We start from the raw sequence: 16,382 nt of genomic DNA, 5'->3' as shown, positions 1-16,382 counted from the left end.
GAATACTGTCTGCAGTTTAATATAAATCTATCCAAGTCACTGTTTTTACTCATGTTTAGACTAATCTAAATGAAAAGAATTGGGAATGCGGTAGGCACAATCTTGCTTAGAAGTGAGTTGGAAAGGGTTAGAAATTTGCTTCATGGCAGTGTTTTAATCAAACAAACTCTGAGCTCTTTGGCAGTTGAAAGTTGATGGGCAACATTGATGTAGCATTAGAGTCTGTCACAGACACTCTGTCATGCAACTGTTATCCTATTATTGCAAGTTATTTCCATTAATTGCTGTAGAAATTCATCACGCTGACCTGGCTGAGCTCCAAAAGAAAGTATGGAAGCTAATTAAACATTGAGTTTTTCAGGTAAAAGAGTAAATTGCTCATTAAAATCCATGGAATTCTGATTTATTCCTGACAGAACTAAATAATACTTCACTTGGCAGAAATTGGGTCATAACAATCTTTTTTAGTCTGAGTGACTGTGCTGTAGCTTAGAAATCAATTAATTGGTGTTCGTTTCTTTGCAGCAGTGCACTTGTTTGGCTTAACCTGGCAACTGCAGCCTGTGGAAGGGCAGCTCTATGAAAATGGAGTTAGCCATGGAAATAAAGGAACAGAATCCGTGGATACCACCTACTCGCCGATTGGAGGAAAAGTATCTGATAAAACAGAAAAAAAAGGTATGTATGAGTGGCAGGGGAGAGGATTTAGAAATATTTAAACATTACTCCAACTCTGATTCTGTTTGTTACATATCTTAAGAAGTTGTTGTATGTTCTCTGGTATAATTTTAAAGCAGATGTGAAAAGTCCATGTCTTGGTGATGTGCTCTTCAGGAGAACTCCTGAAATTACCAGAGTGAAGCAGGCCCTTAGGAAAGCTATGTTCAGCACCCAAACAGTTGCCCTCCTTTGGTTAGAGAGTTCAGGGGTTCCTTTTTCAGCCAGGAGAGGGGAGAGGCTCCCTGCAGCTTCCCGGTTTCCGCGGAGGGCTTGTGCAGCAGCTCTGCTTCATGGACCAAAGCCAGTCTAGGGGAAGTGAAAGTCCTTGTACTGACAGCCCAGAAGATGCAGCAGGTTGGAAATCCTAATGCTTTTAAAGGCATCCAATCCATTAAGGCTTAAGCTAAAATACAGCGTCCCTGTCAAATCCTGGTTCCCTCAGTTGTAGGGAATGAGACTGTAGGAATCTGCTGAGGTTTCACTTGAAGCCTGAGCGAGTCGAAAGGCTCCTTGCTGCCCCAGGATGGTGGGACTGTCACCCCACTTTCTTGGTACGTGTCCTCACAGCTTCCCATGGCCCTGCAGGGATGTGGGGAGGAGCAAGTGGCTCACCTCAGTTTGCTCTGCAGGCACCAAGTGGCTTTGTGGGGTGGGTGGGCAGTCTTGTGCCAGGTCAGTGAGCTGACCCAGTCCTGCCAAGGGGCACACATGGACTGGCAAGGACTGCGGAACCAGGAGCCTGAAGCAGGGAGCAGGGTGACTTGGGCAGACGTGCAAGTTCTTCCTGTCAGATCTTTCCGTTTAATCAGCTAGATTGACTACCCTGTATCAATTACAAGCTCTGACACGTATTTCCTGTTGAGCGCTATGAGATAACTGACCACGGTGATGTGTTACAACTGTAGGAAGCAGATGGCCCTCCCATTTCACCTTAAGATACTTAAGGGAGGGGAAAGAAAAAGAAAAAAGAAAAAAAAAGAGAAAAAAGAATGAGTGGATAAATCAGATAGGTTAGATTGGAGAAAAGTGAATGGGAATATAATGCAAACACCAGTCATTTGCAAGAAGGTAAAATTGTCCTGAGAGCTCTGCAACAATATGAGAGCTCTGGAGTGTTCGACTTCCCTAGCAGAGCAGCTGTCTGATTTTGTGTATGCCAGGTAAGATCTCGCCCTTGATGAGACAAGGGGGAGCATTATTGTTCCAGACCCTCCAGAAGGAAGATTACATCCCACTAGAGAAGTCTAACAAATCAATGTGGCACAACTGCTAAGACATCGTGTCAGATGAATGAGCAGTGATGCTGTTATTTTCCATTATTTCTTCCCTTAGAATGGATTGACGGTGAATTACTTTAAATGTTTTGTACACTTTGGTATTGTTGTCCAGGTACGCTGTGGGAAATATCTAACCTATCTCAAATAGTTTTTCTCAACTACGCTAAATAATTTTGTCAATAGATTACAGATTTAACAAGGGCTCTTCCAAAGCATTTGGCTTCCGAAGGTGGAAGAACAGAAGAAAAACACATCAGAACATGGTCTTAGAAGTTAGAGATGCTCAAAGGCATCTCAAGATATCCCAACGTGTCAAAAGACTGCAAAATCCCCTTACTCCAAACCATCCAAACCTCATGTGAATCCACAAAAACACCCAAGAACAAGGTCTCATCAAGCTCAGAGGCCAGTCTTTAATGTAGTTACATTGTTGGCACTGTGGTTCCACCTTCTTGTTCTTCATTTTTAGGGGGATCTTATACAGGGCATGCTAACCGGGAGCATACACTGGGGGAAGCACAAGAAAAAAGAATGGGAGCTTGGGATCAGGCATTGATACGTGGGCTCTGGCTATTTTCTGCCTTTTTTTTTTCCCCCCTTTTTTTAAATCTCCTTTCCTCCATCTTTTTTCATAGATACCAGTGATTTTATTCCTCCATGTAGATACAGTGGGAAAGAGGACCTGGAAACAGGCAGCTCTTTTCTCCCTTCGCTTCAGCAGTATACCACAGAGAGAATTGATTTTTGCCTCTAAATTTGAAGCCCCTAGTGCGATTTCACAGGAATAAATAAGTACTGCCAGATATTGTGACCTCCCAACTCTATGTAGCTGCATAGGATGCTTTGCCAAACTTTGAAAGCATATATTTTAACTAATCTTTTAATGAAAATCAAGTTGACAAAACAGCAAGTCAGAGTTCTTTAAAAAATCATTTTATAACACACTGACCCGTGGCTATGAGTTAACATTTTAATACGTAGCAATGTGATTAAAAACTCAGGCATCCTATTGATGCTGGTATTTACCCGGGGAGTACAAGGAGATTGATTGTTTCAGGATCAGTAATAATCATCATATGGGTACTTTCTTGTGAAGATAATTGGCACCATGCTGCTCAGAGTTTTACTTTCTTGAAGCCAAAGAAACCTGCGATTAGGAATCTATCTTAGACTTTAGGCTTACAAAGAAAGTGCACTTGGAAAGAACAGGAAAGATGTAATACCAACGGGGAGCTATATCAGGAATAATATGTAGATAATTAAATCCTGCTTTTTCATAGGTATAATGTTGTTAGGAGAAAGATGGTTAGGGAAGAAGTGCAGGATTGTAATTTGAAATGCTTGTTTCAGTGTCTCCAAAGAAACAGCAAGAAAAACATGAGAGGCTGGTCTGGAGAGTGCATCATCAAATGGCTTGTTTGTACTGCTGAGTACCTGTGTAGCTCAGTTCAGCATAGCAACAAACTGAAGCATTTTCCTATAAGGAAGGAACAGCGTCTCGGTGAATATGAAAACATGCAGTTCAGGCAGGGCTCTTACAGGAGCCATTTCATGCTGGATGGTTGTCTGAGAAAGTTGCATGTGAAAGGAAGGGATGCTGCAACTACGTATTCTCGGTGGGCAATGTATTATTTTCCTGTATGCCACCGTTGTCAATAGCAACATGCATTTCTTTCATACATAGTGAAATAAAACTAAATCTAAATGCATGTTGGTTTTTCTTAAAGAGTACACCAAATTATTACCAGAATGAAAGCACTTTCCTTTCAGAGAAATGTGGGAAAGCTACTGAGATGTGTTGAGCCTAGCCAAACTAACACATTAATTAAGCAAAATTTGATAGCATCAAATTAGGCATTTCTCAAAGGATGCCTGTGCCCTAGCTGAACATGTGATGCTTTTTATTTACAACAAAGAACCCGGCCTTTTCACTCTGACAAACTGAGGAGCAGTTTCTGTCTTTTTAAAGGACTTTGAACCCAGACCAATAAGGCCATTAACATCAAAAATTATCCGGAATCCTTGACTTTCTACGCAATGCTCTGCCATCTTGTAACTGAATCTCGTTAATTCCTGTTTGTCAATACCACCAAAAAAACCCTTAATGTTTTATTTAATGCATGATAATTGCTTGCAAATAATCACTAACATTTAATATTGCTGGATTACTGGAAAGAGAGGAGAATTCTTAAAATTTATATCATCCAAGTAGAACTTAGCATGTGGATTGGGGCAGGACAATATGTGTCTTTTGTGTTCAACTGCATTAAAAGCTTTAATGTATTTTCAAAATTGAATATTCAAGGTTGGTAGGGGTCCATAAAAAATTGAAGAAGCTTTGTTAAAGCAGCACGAACTAAGTAACAGGTATGTGAGTTCTAGAAAATGCATTCTGTGCCCTAAGAATAGCTGTTTTTATGGAGCGGTGTGTGTTAGAAGTCACTTCCAGTTTTTGCTGTAGCTTTGTTACTAGTGACACAAAGCAGCCATAAAGCTGGAAGATCCAGTACCCTGAGAATTGCTCCTGCCCTCTAAATTAAGTCCCTATTCATTAAGCATGCTGAGTACCTCCTACACTAGTTAAAGCCTTACGTAAGAGCCCGCTGAGGATCCTGATGCAATTAAAGTTTAGGAAAACGCTGGCCATAGCTTCACTACTGCCATGTTCACTTCCAGGGGAAATCTACAATATTTCAGGCAGATTATGTTGTATTACACATTTTTATGCATTATTGTAAAAACTGAGATTTGAGTCATTTTTGCTCCGCTTTATCCTTCATTCTGCTCCACTTTATCCTTCATTCTGTTTTGGAATGAATTAAAGCATAAATGGCTAAGGCTGCTGATGGCAGTTTTCTGCTCTTGGGCTCTTCTTGTGTGTAGCAACTTAACTTGCCTTTTTTTCCAGTCAAGAATGTGAGTTTTGCAAATCACAGAGGATGGAGTTACCTCTGATAGTAGCAGGACTGAGTCCATGCCTTGAAGCTTGTCAGGATGCTGATCTCTGGCAGGCAGTAAAATACAGAAAGATGGTGATACAAGCCAGCAAAGCAAGCCAGCTCCAATTTAGTTTGGCAACAAATTCTTTACACGTTCCATTTCCCTTTCTATTTCAGCTCTCTCATACCCTTGTGTAAAGTTGCATACTGTAGATGTCTGCAAATTTATTGTTAGTCATTGTGAAGTTATGCCAATTTTTGCTATAGACTTAATGCTTGTCCCTCTCCTTATGCCCTTGTATATCCTTTTATGCAGAAAGACCAAACAAAAACAGATGTTCTTTATTCTCTAGGACTAGAATATCACTGCTGTAATACAGTCATTAGCAATAGTGGTTAATAGAAATCCAGGCTTGGACGTGGTGTCTCAGCCACCAGATCTGATGCATTTTCTGCCTTCCCCAGTGTCCCTTTTTGTGGCTTGGGCAGCAGCCTGGGTGACGGCTCCGAGGAAGCCCCCTCTGCACCCCCGCGTTGGTGGGTTGTGTTTCGCAGCCTGACGGTCACTTAAAAAGCCTGTGGTTACCTCAGTGGCCCTAGAACTTTGCTGTAATCAGGAACTTGTTGCAAGATTTCCGGGGCAAAAATGTTCTGCAGTGTGGATTTTTGTAAATATTGCAGGCAAGTTTACTTCTCAATTGATTAATTTTTTAAAAATGCAATGAACTCAGTGAAATGCCCTCAGTTTAGGGGTTGGTGTCAATATGCTCCAGTGTATCTAAGGATGCAACATTATTTTCAGCTGCTATGAATATGACTGTTGATTATTTTCTTTGTTTTTGCAAAATCAGTGTTTCAGAAGGGCCGAGCCATAGACACAGGAGAAGTTGAGATTGGAGCCCAAGTTATGCAGACCATCCCACCCGGTTTGTTCTGGCGCTTCCAGATCACTATTCACCACCCCATGTACCTGAAATTTAACATTTCACTGGCGAAGGATTCTCTGCTGGGAATTTATGGCAGAAGAAACATTCCACCTACTCATACTCAGGTAATTAGCAATAAAGTAATTCAATCATGCATTACATTTTCAAACAGCAAAGTGGATGCTAATATTCACAATTGCACTTTGAAAGCACCGGGGATGGAAGGAAGGAACTGGATGTAACCACAAAACGCTGCCTGCTCATCCCTTTCTCTTCCTGAGGTCTAGCTGTACCCTCAAATTGTGCTTTCAGATGGAGGGACTGGGTGGTCCTGGAAAGGTTGGCAATTCTGGCTACTCCATAGGGCTGCAAGAGGCCGGATGGCTGCAGCTATGTGACCGTGTGGCACCTGCAGCCCCTATGGGGCCAGCGGGCTGGTGTGCCACCTTGCCCAAAACTGCTTCAGGCTTTTTAGTCCTTGCTGCAACTTTCATCTCAGAAATATTAAATGCCCTTAGCTGTTGTTGGCTCTAGCTGAAACTGTGTCTGCACTTGTGCTGAAGTGGGGCTTGTCTGAAAATCAGGCTGAAGAATGCCTAGAAAAAAAAACAGAGCCATTTTTGAACAGGGTAAAATAAATAGAAATATTTGTAAATAGATGTAAATAGAAATATTTACATCTTGTCAGGTATTTTGTTGCTAATTCATCTCAAGGCTGCCAGTAGCCACTCCATTAAGTATTTCTTTTTCAGTGACACAGAATATTTGTATTAATGCTTATTTTCATGAATAAAATATGAAGAAAAAAAGTATATGCAAATGCTAATGTGTGATATTTAAGTGACAAACATTTAAAAATTTGATGTAGAACAATAGCTTATTCAGTCACTGTTTGGTGTTTGAGATTAATCACGGCCTAACCTAGGCCGTGCATCTTGGGAATCTTGGAATTGTTCCTTTTAAAGAGATACAGTTTTTAAAGTAAGTCTGCTGAATTTAATGGAGCAGGTCTGAACTTACCCAGCTGCAGAAGAGAGCAAGTTTTGATGCCTGATTTCAGACCTGCTATAGATCATTTTTTATATGTAATGAAGGGCTGGAGCTAAATGGACCAGGTTATACAACTTCCATTCCCGTTGGTGAATCCTTATTCATTCGGGCAGGTTCCCCTGAAGATTTCAGTGGTTTAGCCCTGTTTGACTGAGACAGGGCAGAGTAGATCCTATACAAATTTACCAAGCGGTTAATTTCTATTCATTATTATTTCAGTTTGATTTTGTAAAACTGATGGATGGAAAGCAGTTAATTAAACAAGAACCAAGAAACTCAGAGGAGCCTCAGCAAGCTCCCAGGAACCTGATCCTAACTTCACTGCAAGAGACAGGTTTCATTGAATATATGGATCAAGGGGCTTGGCACATGGCATTTTACAACGATGGAAAGAAAGTGGAGCAAGTATTTGTGCTAACTACAGCGATTGGTAAGAATGATTGTGATAAAATTCTTGCTCTGATTTTTATATTGGGAAACTGTATTTAAAAAGGTGTCATTGACCTTGACTCCAGCTTCTCTTAAAGAACTTTTATTTCAGTTTAATGTATTTGACCTCACTGAGAATAGCTGCATACTTATGCCAATATTAGACAAATAGCCACATTCCTGCATTAAAGATGGATATTATCAAAAACTATGAATTTTTCATGTGTTTTAAGATTATATGCTAGCTTAAATGTCTGAGTAATTTCTGGTGATATTTTGCTCAATGTTAATGGAAATGGGTATGTGTCCTCTATGTTTATATAGGAATCATAAATCTTAGAAAAATAATCCAGACTTCAGGCTTTTGTTTTCATTATGTTAATCACTTAGAAAATCTAAAAGGCAGCATTTGTGGGCTTGATTATGGTTATTGCTATTTGTTGGAGAGTTACTCTTATTTCATATGATTATTTCTTTGCACTATTTTGTCTGCAACACAGAAGGCAAATACATGAGAAATTGTCCCGTTGGCATCTTAAATCAATATTGCCTTTTTTTTTTTTTTTTTTTTTTAAATATGGTGGACAAAAGTTTGCAACTTTAGTTGTTAGTGAGCACAGCTCACATATGGGGTTTGTTTGGAATTCAATGTTGGGTAAAGTGTTGTAGTATTTATGACAGTGTTGGTTTGCTGTAAGATTTTAACCATTTTGCCCTTTAGTTAACCTGTTCAACCATATGTTTAGCAAGATGTCTTTACTAGTAATGGACATGCCATCTGCTCTTTACAACAATTAGAGGCTATTTTTACTAGATGGTAATACCTTGCAAAAAATGGCAATATCGTTCCAATACCAACATTATGAAGAGCTTGCATAAAATCATTTTAAAAAGAGCAGGTAGAATTGTAATGATGATATTATGTGAGAAAGCTCTTATTTGCAGTGCTTTGAGAAAAAGCACCTTTTCCTAGCAGAAGAGGTGCCAGTGTTCTTTGCTGTGTGAGAAAGTCCTACTCAAGGTGTCTGGGAAGCTTCTTCACGGATGCTCAATGAAGAGTGTGAAACCTGGCCAAAGTCCAGCCCGGAGCAGAACGCAGGCACCTTCCTCCCTGTTTGTTTCTGCACCAACACAGAAGCAGCATTTCTAAACAGCATAACCCCTCCGAGAGGAGGCTGCAGCTGCAGTTTCCCTGAGGAAAAGCCTTTCCCAAAACACCTGCCATGGACAGACACGCTTCAAAAGGATCTGGCTTTTTCTCTGTTTCCCCAGCAGTTGTTACTTAAGTTCCCATCTTTCTGCAGCCAAAAGGACTTTTCTAGCTCCAGTGCTGGTGCCCACCCAATAAATAGCCTTTTGGCTGCTCATTTACCACTGTTTTGTGACTACCGGCCATCCTGTGCCCCACTGCCCCAGGATGTGAAAGGCTGAGTATGAAGCATGTGCGTATGGAGGAGCAAAACGGAGATTTTTTTTCTTGAAATCTAAGTCTGTTACTGCATTTAGCCTCACTTTATTTAAGACAGCTTTTTTTTTTATTTCTTCTGATTATGCAGAAGTGGAAATCTTCCCTTTCCCCTTGGAAGTCCACTCACATAGTTCAAATGAACACCGTAGAAGACAATCTATTCTGTAGGCAGCTTTCAAACAAATTACTTCACCAGTAAAAGAGTGTTTAAGGTGGATATTTCTCAGGAAATACTTTGGTTCTTATAGTGCTTTTAATGGTGGTAAATTTTACATGAACACTTAGTTTAAAAGCTTTCCTGTGTAATATAAATGATGCGCTTGTTATCTCCAAGCTGTCAGGGCAAAATCTAATATTTGTAAGATGCTTGAACAGGAATTTTCTTTTATACTCCCTATGAATGGAAATGGGTCTTTTACTGCCTCTGTACCTCGTTGTATGTTAAGCTGTGTCCTGCAGAGTGGTGAAGATGCCATTCGCTTCAAAAGTCAACCAATTTCTCTTTTTCTTTGTGCCCAACTCTGCGGATAAATAGAAGTGCTGGACGACTGCTCCACTAATTGCAACGGGAACGGGGAATGTATCTCGGGGCACTGCCACTGCTTCCCGGGCTTCCTTGGTCCCGACTGTGCCAAAGGTAATCTCCTATGGACTGACCCGTGGTGCGTGACGGGAATCAGGGGTGATGTGGGCGATTGCTGCGCTGGCAGAGATTCGGAGTGATGAGGGGAGATGAAATTCTTTTTTCCAGCCAGATGGCACATGTGTAACAAGCACAGGCAGTACAAGGCTTCTTGCGCTCTATTCTTGCTAAGCTGCTGCAGCCACCTCTCCCTCAGTGGCTTTCGGAGTTGGGGCTCTTCCAGCCTTCCTTTACTCACTCTTAAAAGCACATTTTTAACACTTAGTGTGTACTGGTATTTAAAATTGACAAACCAGCTGTTTCTTTTTGAAGCAACAGGCACATGATTGTATGCTTTCGTGTGGTCTTAACTTGAATAGTGTCTAGAAGAGAAATCTTTCAGAAACTTTTCCAGCGCTTTAGGCACAAACTTACTAAAAATACTGTAAGTGAGCTTATTTCTGTTTCATATATTTCTGGCAATACTGTATGACATACTCAGAATATTCTGTCTGGAGAGTCTTGCGTTTTTCCTACTGTTTCCTCAAATTCATGGTTGACTTTATATATAAAAAGATTGGTTGGTACAGAAATTGGTACTGCCTTGTAAAGCCAAGCTTCCAGATCACTGGTTTACACTTAGATCAGTGACAGCTCCAACTTCAATAATGTTAAGTCTGCTTAGAAGAAGGAAGAAGAAAAGGTGGATATCTTGCTCCAGTTCACCGGAACAAATGCTAATATTACAGAAAATTGCAAGCAGGCATCGCTGTGCGAATCTCAGCAGAGCCTAGCCAAGGGCTGGGATCCGCTTTTACCTTTGGGCATGTCCCGTTTCAGGTGAGCATTAAGGTGTACAAGTTAGGCAGGACAAGGAGACTTGTCTTCCTGTTGCACTTCCTCTTTCAAACATCTCAGCCTGTCACAGCCCAAAGTCAAAGCAAAGTGACTGGAATGGGAAAAAAAGAAATAAAAAAGAATTACCGACTGATAAATGTAGTATGTGTTAAAATATGTAAGTATTTAAAGACATTACAGAGGTTAATTTGCCTCCTTCAGATTCATGCCCAGTGCTGTGCAGTGGAAATGGAGAATACGAGAAGGGTCACTGCGTTTGTCGGAATGGGTGGAAAGGAGCCGAATGTGACGTCCCAGAAGAACAGTGCATTGATCCGACCTGCTTTGGCCACGGCACTTGTATCATGGGAGTCTGCATCTGCGTCCCTGGATACAAAGGAGAGATTTGTGAAGAAGGTTTGTGGAGTTTTTCTCTTAGCATTTTTGATTGTGTCTTTCATCTACCAGGCTGTTCTACGCATTCTAGGTTTTAAAGTAGTTAAAAACACACATACATCTATGTGTAGGAAACCTACTGTGAGGCAGTACTGTTTTTCTCTAAACCACGTTTACTGTCTCATGGAAAGTAATGTTGATGTAAGGATCTAGGCCTTAGTGACAGTTGGGGGAGTTGATCAGATAATGTCTAATACCCACATTTTTATTCAAAAAGATTTTAACTATTTGACATTACCTGGTTAGAATATCTAACCCTGTTGTGCAGGCCAGACCCCCAAAAGGCTCAGCTGCCCTTTTAGGGAGGACTGTAGCTCCCCAGTGACCTCCCTTGCCTCTGGCTGCTGAATGCCGAGAGCCGGGTCCGGTGGGAGTCCTCGCCTCTCAGCGGGTCATGGGCTCTTCTGCAGGAGAGTTGACAGCAAAGTGGCCCTGCCAGCCAGCGACTCCTGTATTTTGTGAAAGCTGTGAGATCACCCTGACTTGTTTGTCTCCACCGACCTTCTCTGAGAGTCCTCATGCTTCTTCCAGGGAGGGTGGCTAATACCCCAAGCCTCACGGCAACCAGTAGGCCAGTCCCATAGCAACGTGCTCTACCAGAGCCTGGTTTTCTGTGCCCAAGAAAGGCAACTGGGACGTCATTTGGATGAAATAGAATGTGGTCGTTTTCCAAAGCAATCAGCAAGTCATAACCAGCTATTCTCTATCTACATTCTGTTCATTTTAGAATTTTTCCATGAAGAATGTAGTAACTCTGTAGAGTCAAGATAGCAGCAGGCAGTTCCTGTTTACTGGGTGTATTGTGCAATTCTGTTGCTGTATGTCATTTTTACTGTGAGCCTATATTCAGGGTACTAAAATGACATCTTTTAAAGCCTCACTAGTAAAAAATGGGAAATTACAAGAACGAGTAATTGTGTTTCAACTAGTTATAGTACCAATATGTCTGTGCCCTATCTGTAGCAGGAGGAAGCTGTCATTTGCCTGTTAGCATTTCTGAAAGCTCATCAGCTACAACTTGCTTCCCCCATGCAGAGCCATGAAAAACAGAACTGTTCTTCATGCTTGCCCTGATCTGATCATTTTTTCAGGAGTCTCTTTAGCCTGAAGCTGGTGACAGCACACCTTGTGCCTCCTGTTGTATAGGTTTTAGGTACTACTTTTGAGTAACTCACAAAGCAAGTTTTTACATAGCCTGGATACTCTAATGAGAAAAATGCAAATTGGGATGTTCTGGATGGATTTTACATATCTGTTACAGTTTTAAAAGGGAAAATCAAGAGAAGTGCTTTTGGTATACCTAATTGTATTTTCAAAAATGTACAAAATCAGGAAAATTAAATGGAAAAAAAAGCAAGCAATATACACGTTTACACACCAGAGCCATGATACCGAGCAAGCCTGGAGCTTGGGCAAAAGGCTGACTGAAAATTTTATTCAGCTGCTTTGCTCGTTGTCATAACGTGATCCTGTAAAACAATTGAAAAAGTAATGGAGATAAATGTGTTCAGACAGCTGTTGAAACTAGAATCATGAAAAAATTGTTTGTTCTTTTTCAAAGAAGAAAAACACTTAAATGAGAAAATGAGACTATGTAGAAATAGGATGTATAGAACAGATCTATACAACCTGTACATAATGCGGCTAATTTTTATCGTGGCAATGGGTGCATGACATGACTGTTAACTATCTACTATATTGCACAGCTTGTGGAAGTAATTCTGTCAATAATTCAAATTACATTGTTGTATGTAAACCTGAGGATCATTAACTGTTGAATTTAGTATCATAGCAGTATTGCTAATCACAGACATGGTAACAAATGTAACACTCAGAGAATGCCAATAGCTGAATGCATCCATTGCTATGGACATCCTTTCAACTTGTCCTGTCAGATTATCAGTACTAAGTGATACTTTTTAAGCTGTGCAAATCAAAAGAACTGTATTTCAGGACAAGAGAAGGTTGCCAAGCACATTTATTATTGCACAGCAAGATGTACTTTGTCCAGAAGTACTGATTTTCCCTTTTGAAGGAGTCCACTGCACTGGGCACAAGCCTGGAAGGCTGGAAAAGATGCAAAAACATCCTGAAATAAGATCCTGCATTGGTGGTATAGCACATTCAAGAGATAAAATGTCACTGCTTTATTCTTTGGTCAGAAAGTTCAGTAAAGTGGAGACCATTAATCTGTAAGCCTGAAGTGCTTGGTCTTCTGTTACTAAAACAGAGAGCAGTCTCCTCGTTTAGCAGGGAAAGCTGTTCCTAAGTATACAATTTAAATCTTAAAGAAGAGCTCATTCTAATACTTGGAGCATTCAAAGAAGAACTTTCAAGGTGTCTTTTTAAGATTAGCTTGAAGCACAATTTAACGTGGAAAGGGCTTTTGGCTAATTGTTTTGCATGCTCAGACACCCCACAAATTCCTCCTCAGCCAAGCAGTCCTACCAGGGCCTCCCGAGAGGGCACACTATGTGCTCGGCTTCGCATTTGTCTTGTTAGGGAAATGCCAGATCTTAATAAAAGAATATGCTGATTATACAGCCCTAACCAACTGATTTAAATTCTTCTGCAGAGCTCCTGAGTTCTTCACTAGGAATGGTTTAATCCAAATTGAGAACAAATTTTGCTCTTTGTCTGTTTGCAAATTGTTCATCAGTATGTTATGTCTTTTATGAATCTGTTAATTATCTACATTGCCCAGCACATACTTTTTAGGAGCGCGTAAGATTTTTGTGGTTGGTTTTCAGTCAGAGATTCACTGCTTGAGTGGGATCATTATTTTGGGGGGATCAAAGTCTCTGCTATGGAAGTAGCCTTCCAGGAGATCTTTAAAGAATAAGTCTTTCTTTTCAGAAATGTAAACAAACATAGAGTGCAAAGGCCCAGATGGAAATACACAATGGTAGAAAAAAATTAAGTGCTTCAGTTCTTCTCCAGCTCCTGCTGCTGAAAAACAGACTTGGCTAATTTGGATCACTGAATTTATCTAAAGAATTTGCATTTTAAAAATAAGAAAATTGTGAGATCTCTGAAAATCTGCATACTTCTTTTCCTGTTTTTAATTTACCTTTATACATTTGTTAGCCAATTTTTTTCCTTGTGTATTTGTTAACATTGTTTCAGTTTGAGCATTTGCACAGAAATCACTTTTTTACCTAATCAACCTGAATGCCCAATGTTGTGTTTCACTGGAAACCCTTGTAATAAAGGTGTAAGGCTCAAGCCTGTGTGCTCCTTGCTTCCCAGAGGACTGCCTGGATCCCATGTGCTCCGGCCACGGCGTGTGCGTCCAAGGCGAGTGTCACTGCTCGGCGGGCTGGGGCGGCGTCAACTGCGACACGTCGCTGCCCGTGTGCCAGGAGCAGTGCTCGGGCCACGGCACCTTCCTGCTGGAAACGGGGCTCTGCAGCTGCGAGCCCCAGTGGACGGGGTCAGACTGCTCAACAGGTATGGCAAGATTTTGCTCTCTTCATAAAAGCTATTGAAACCTCTTGTTTTCTCTTGGGCTCATGGAAAGTACAAGTATTGGTTTCAAACTCAGGATGAGTGAAGCAGAGGTGCTGTGGCATTGAATTTTTGCTGTGGGGTATGCAAGTGAGCATATTGAAATGAATATTCATCCTGTAATGGAGCATGTCATTACCAAAAAAATGTACTACTACTTTTTTTTAAAGTAAAACTCACAGAATTTAATTTGATGATTAACATTATCCCAGTACAGAATAGATTCAAGACTTGCTGAATGCAATCAATTGTCCAGGCCCCATCCATGACAGCTTTTTACTACTGACTTGGTAATAATTTGGAGTGTTTGTTACAAAGACCCTCGTTTCCTCACTCTGAAATTAATGTGTAACTTCTGTCTGACGCTATTGGAGGTGATACTTTGACAAGAAATGACTTTCTGCTAACTTTCAGCAAAACCCCAGTTGCTTGCATTTTTATTATGTGTTTCATTATGTGTTAGAAATATTCCTGAAGGATAGCAATATAGTAGAAGTTTCATTAATGAAGCAAATAATTAGCTAAGTTGCTAGTTATTTTCTAAAATTGTTTCCCACTAAATATAAAAGATAATTCTCTTCTGATAGGAAGCTACTGTAGCTCAAAAGGAGTTATTAATCTCTCATGAGTCTGTTGTCAGCTGCATGGGACAGTTGAGTAATCAGTAAAAGAACTTGGAGATAATAATGGCTGCAGTGAAGAGGCTGCTGTCTTGTCTGCAAGGATCTTCATTTCTGTGTTTGTCTCAATTTCAGAGTTATTTTGATGGATTCTTAGAAGGAAGGATTTTTTTTTTTCCTTACTTCCATCAACCAGTAGGCAACAAATGTCTTTTTGTCCCTACTGTCTTCAGAGTTATAGGATGCTTTTATGACCACCAACAGGCACCCATATAGCTAGATATGTCAGGTTTCTCCTAGCAGATTCTCTTCTCTCATAGCTATTAAACACGATTTGGGATTGTTGTGACAATATGATGAAAATTAGATGGAACTTCAGATGTTCATTTGCTGCCAGAGACTGTCTTGTTAGGCTCAGTGCGTACTGTGCAGGCTTGATCTTAGTGAGGAAGGAAAACATCACAAGACAAAGTCAACAAGACCAGAGGAAAAGCTTTCATATGCAAATAGAAAAAAAATCATGAAGTTCTGTACAATTAATAGGATGAAATGGTGTAAAGCAGAGCCTACTCATCTGGAATCAGAAGGAAAGGAAAACTTTGCAACTGATATACCCGAGGTCTGCCAGGCTGCCTCAAGCCCTTGTACTTTCCCAGCATCTGAGTGCCTCAAGCCACGCAAGTGGAAGAATCATTGTAGGAGCTGAGAAGTATTTGCTACGTCTTGGGAGAATTTGCCTTTCTGTATGGTTGTCAAGCATGTGAGCTTTCTGCATTTGCCAGTAAATACTAAGCATTTCCAAAATAAAACAAATGGAAATTATTTTTTAGTTTGCATGATTTCCTAAATAGGAAATTAATGTTTCTTACTTTATTGTAAAAAGCAGCAATAACAGAGGAACACCAGTACTTCTGACTGCATTATCCCACAGATACTATGGCTCACCAGCAAAGGGGTGAGCCACCTCTACAGTTCCTTCCCCAGCCTGCCCATTTGTAGCTTTTTATACAGTAAGAAATTCTATTTAAAGTGTCGCATACTATGGAAAGAAAGAAAGAAAACAGTATCCGGAAGGATTGACAATGTTTGGAGCCTCAGCCTGCGATCTAATGGAATCATTCGTAGATTTTTGAGGCTAGGAAAAAAAATTTAATGTTCATGCAGTTTGACTTTCCATAAAATACATACTCAAAAATTTTTTAGTTTCTTCTTGAAGCTCATAACTTCTGCTTAATATTTAAAAATTCAATCTTCATCAAAAGGCTGCAAGTGAAAGGCCATCTACTGTGCTCCAAGGTAAATTAGTTCAATCACATCTGACCCTCACTGCTAAAAGGTGCAGCTTCTAATCCCAGTTTGAGTAGGTGAAAAATCCATGTTGCTTTCTCTGCTGGATGAGACTGCCTAATTTTTCTTCTAAAAGTTCCTACTCTCTTCATCTCCTACCAGTCTCTTCGGTAAACTAAAACTAACATAATGGTCTCCTTAAGGGGTTCTTCCCATTGATTCGTTTTTCTAGAGACTTTTAGTT

At 40.4% G+C, this 16,382-nt stretch overlaps 1 protein-coding gene across 2 annotated transcripts in view; it reads left to right on the top strand.

Annotated features, from left to right (window-relative positions):
- The window catches only part of TENM1 (teneurin transmembrane protein 1), a 210,061-nt gene that overhangs the window by 89,262 nt on the left and 104,417 nt on the right, over positions 1-16,382 (top strand). For both annotated transcript variants that reach the window (XM_026035944.1, XM_026035943.1), the window contains exons 5-10: positions 526-678; positions 5,788-5,987; positions 7,132-7,342; positions 9,345-9,446; positions 10,491-10,685; positions 13,974-14,174. In XM_026035944.1, the coding sequence (XP_025891729.1) occupies positions 526-678; positions 5,788-5,987; positions 7,132-7,342; positions 9,345-9,446; positions 10,491-10,685; positions 13,974-14,174 (1,062 nt within the window). The remainder of the gene's footprint in view (positions 1-525; positions 679-5,787; positions 5,988-7,131; positions 7,343-9,344; positions 9,447-10,490; positions 10,686-13,973; positions 14,175-16,382) is intronic.

This window comes from Nothoprocta perdicaria, unplaced genomic scaffold (assembly GCF_003342845.1).
Source record: "Nothoprocta perdicaria isolate Ctin4 unplaced genomic scaffold, notPer1 scaffold_17, whole genome shotgun sequence".
Taxonomy (NCBI): Eukaryota; Metazoa; Chordata; class Aves; order Tinamiformes; family Tinamidae; genus Nothoprocta; species Nothoprocta perdicaria.
The sequence above is the reverse complement of the archived record's forward strand: the minus strand, read 5'-3'. Positions and strand labels throughout refer to the sequence as shown.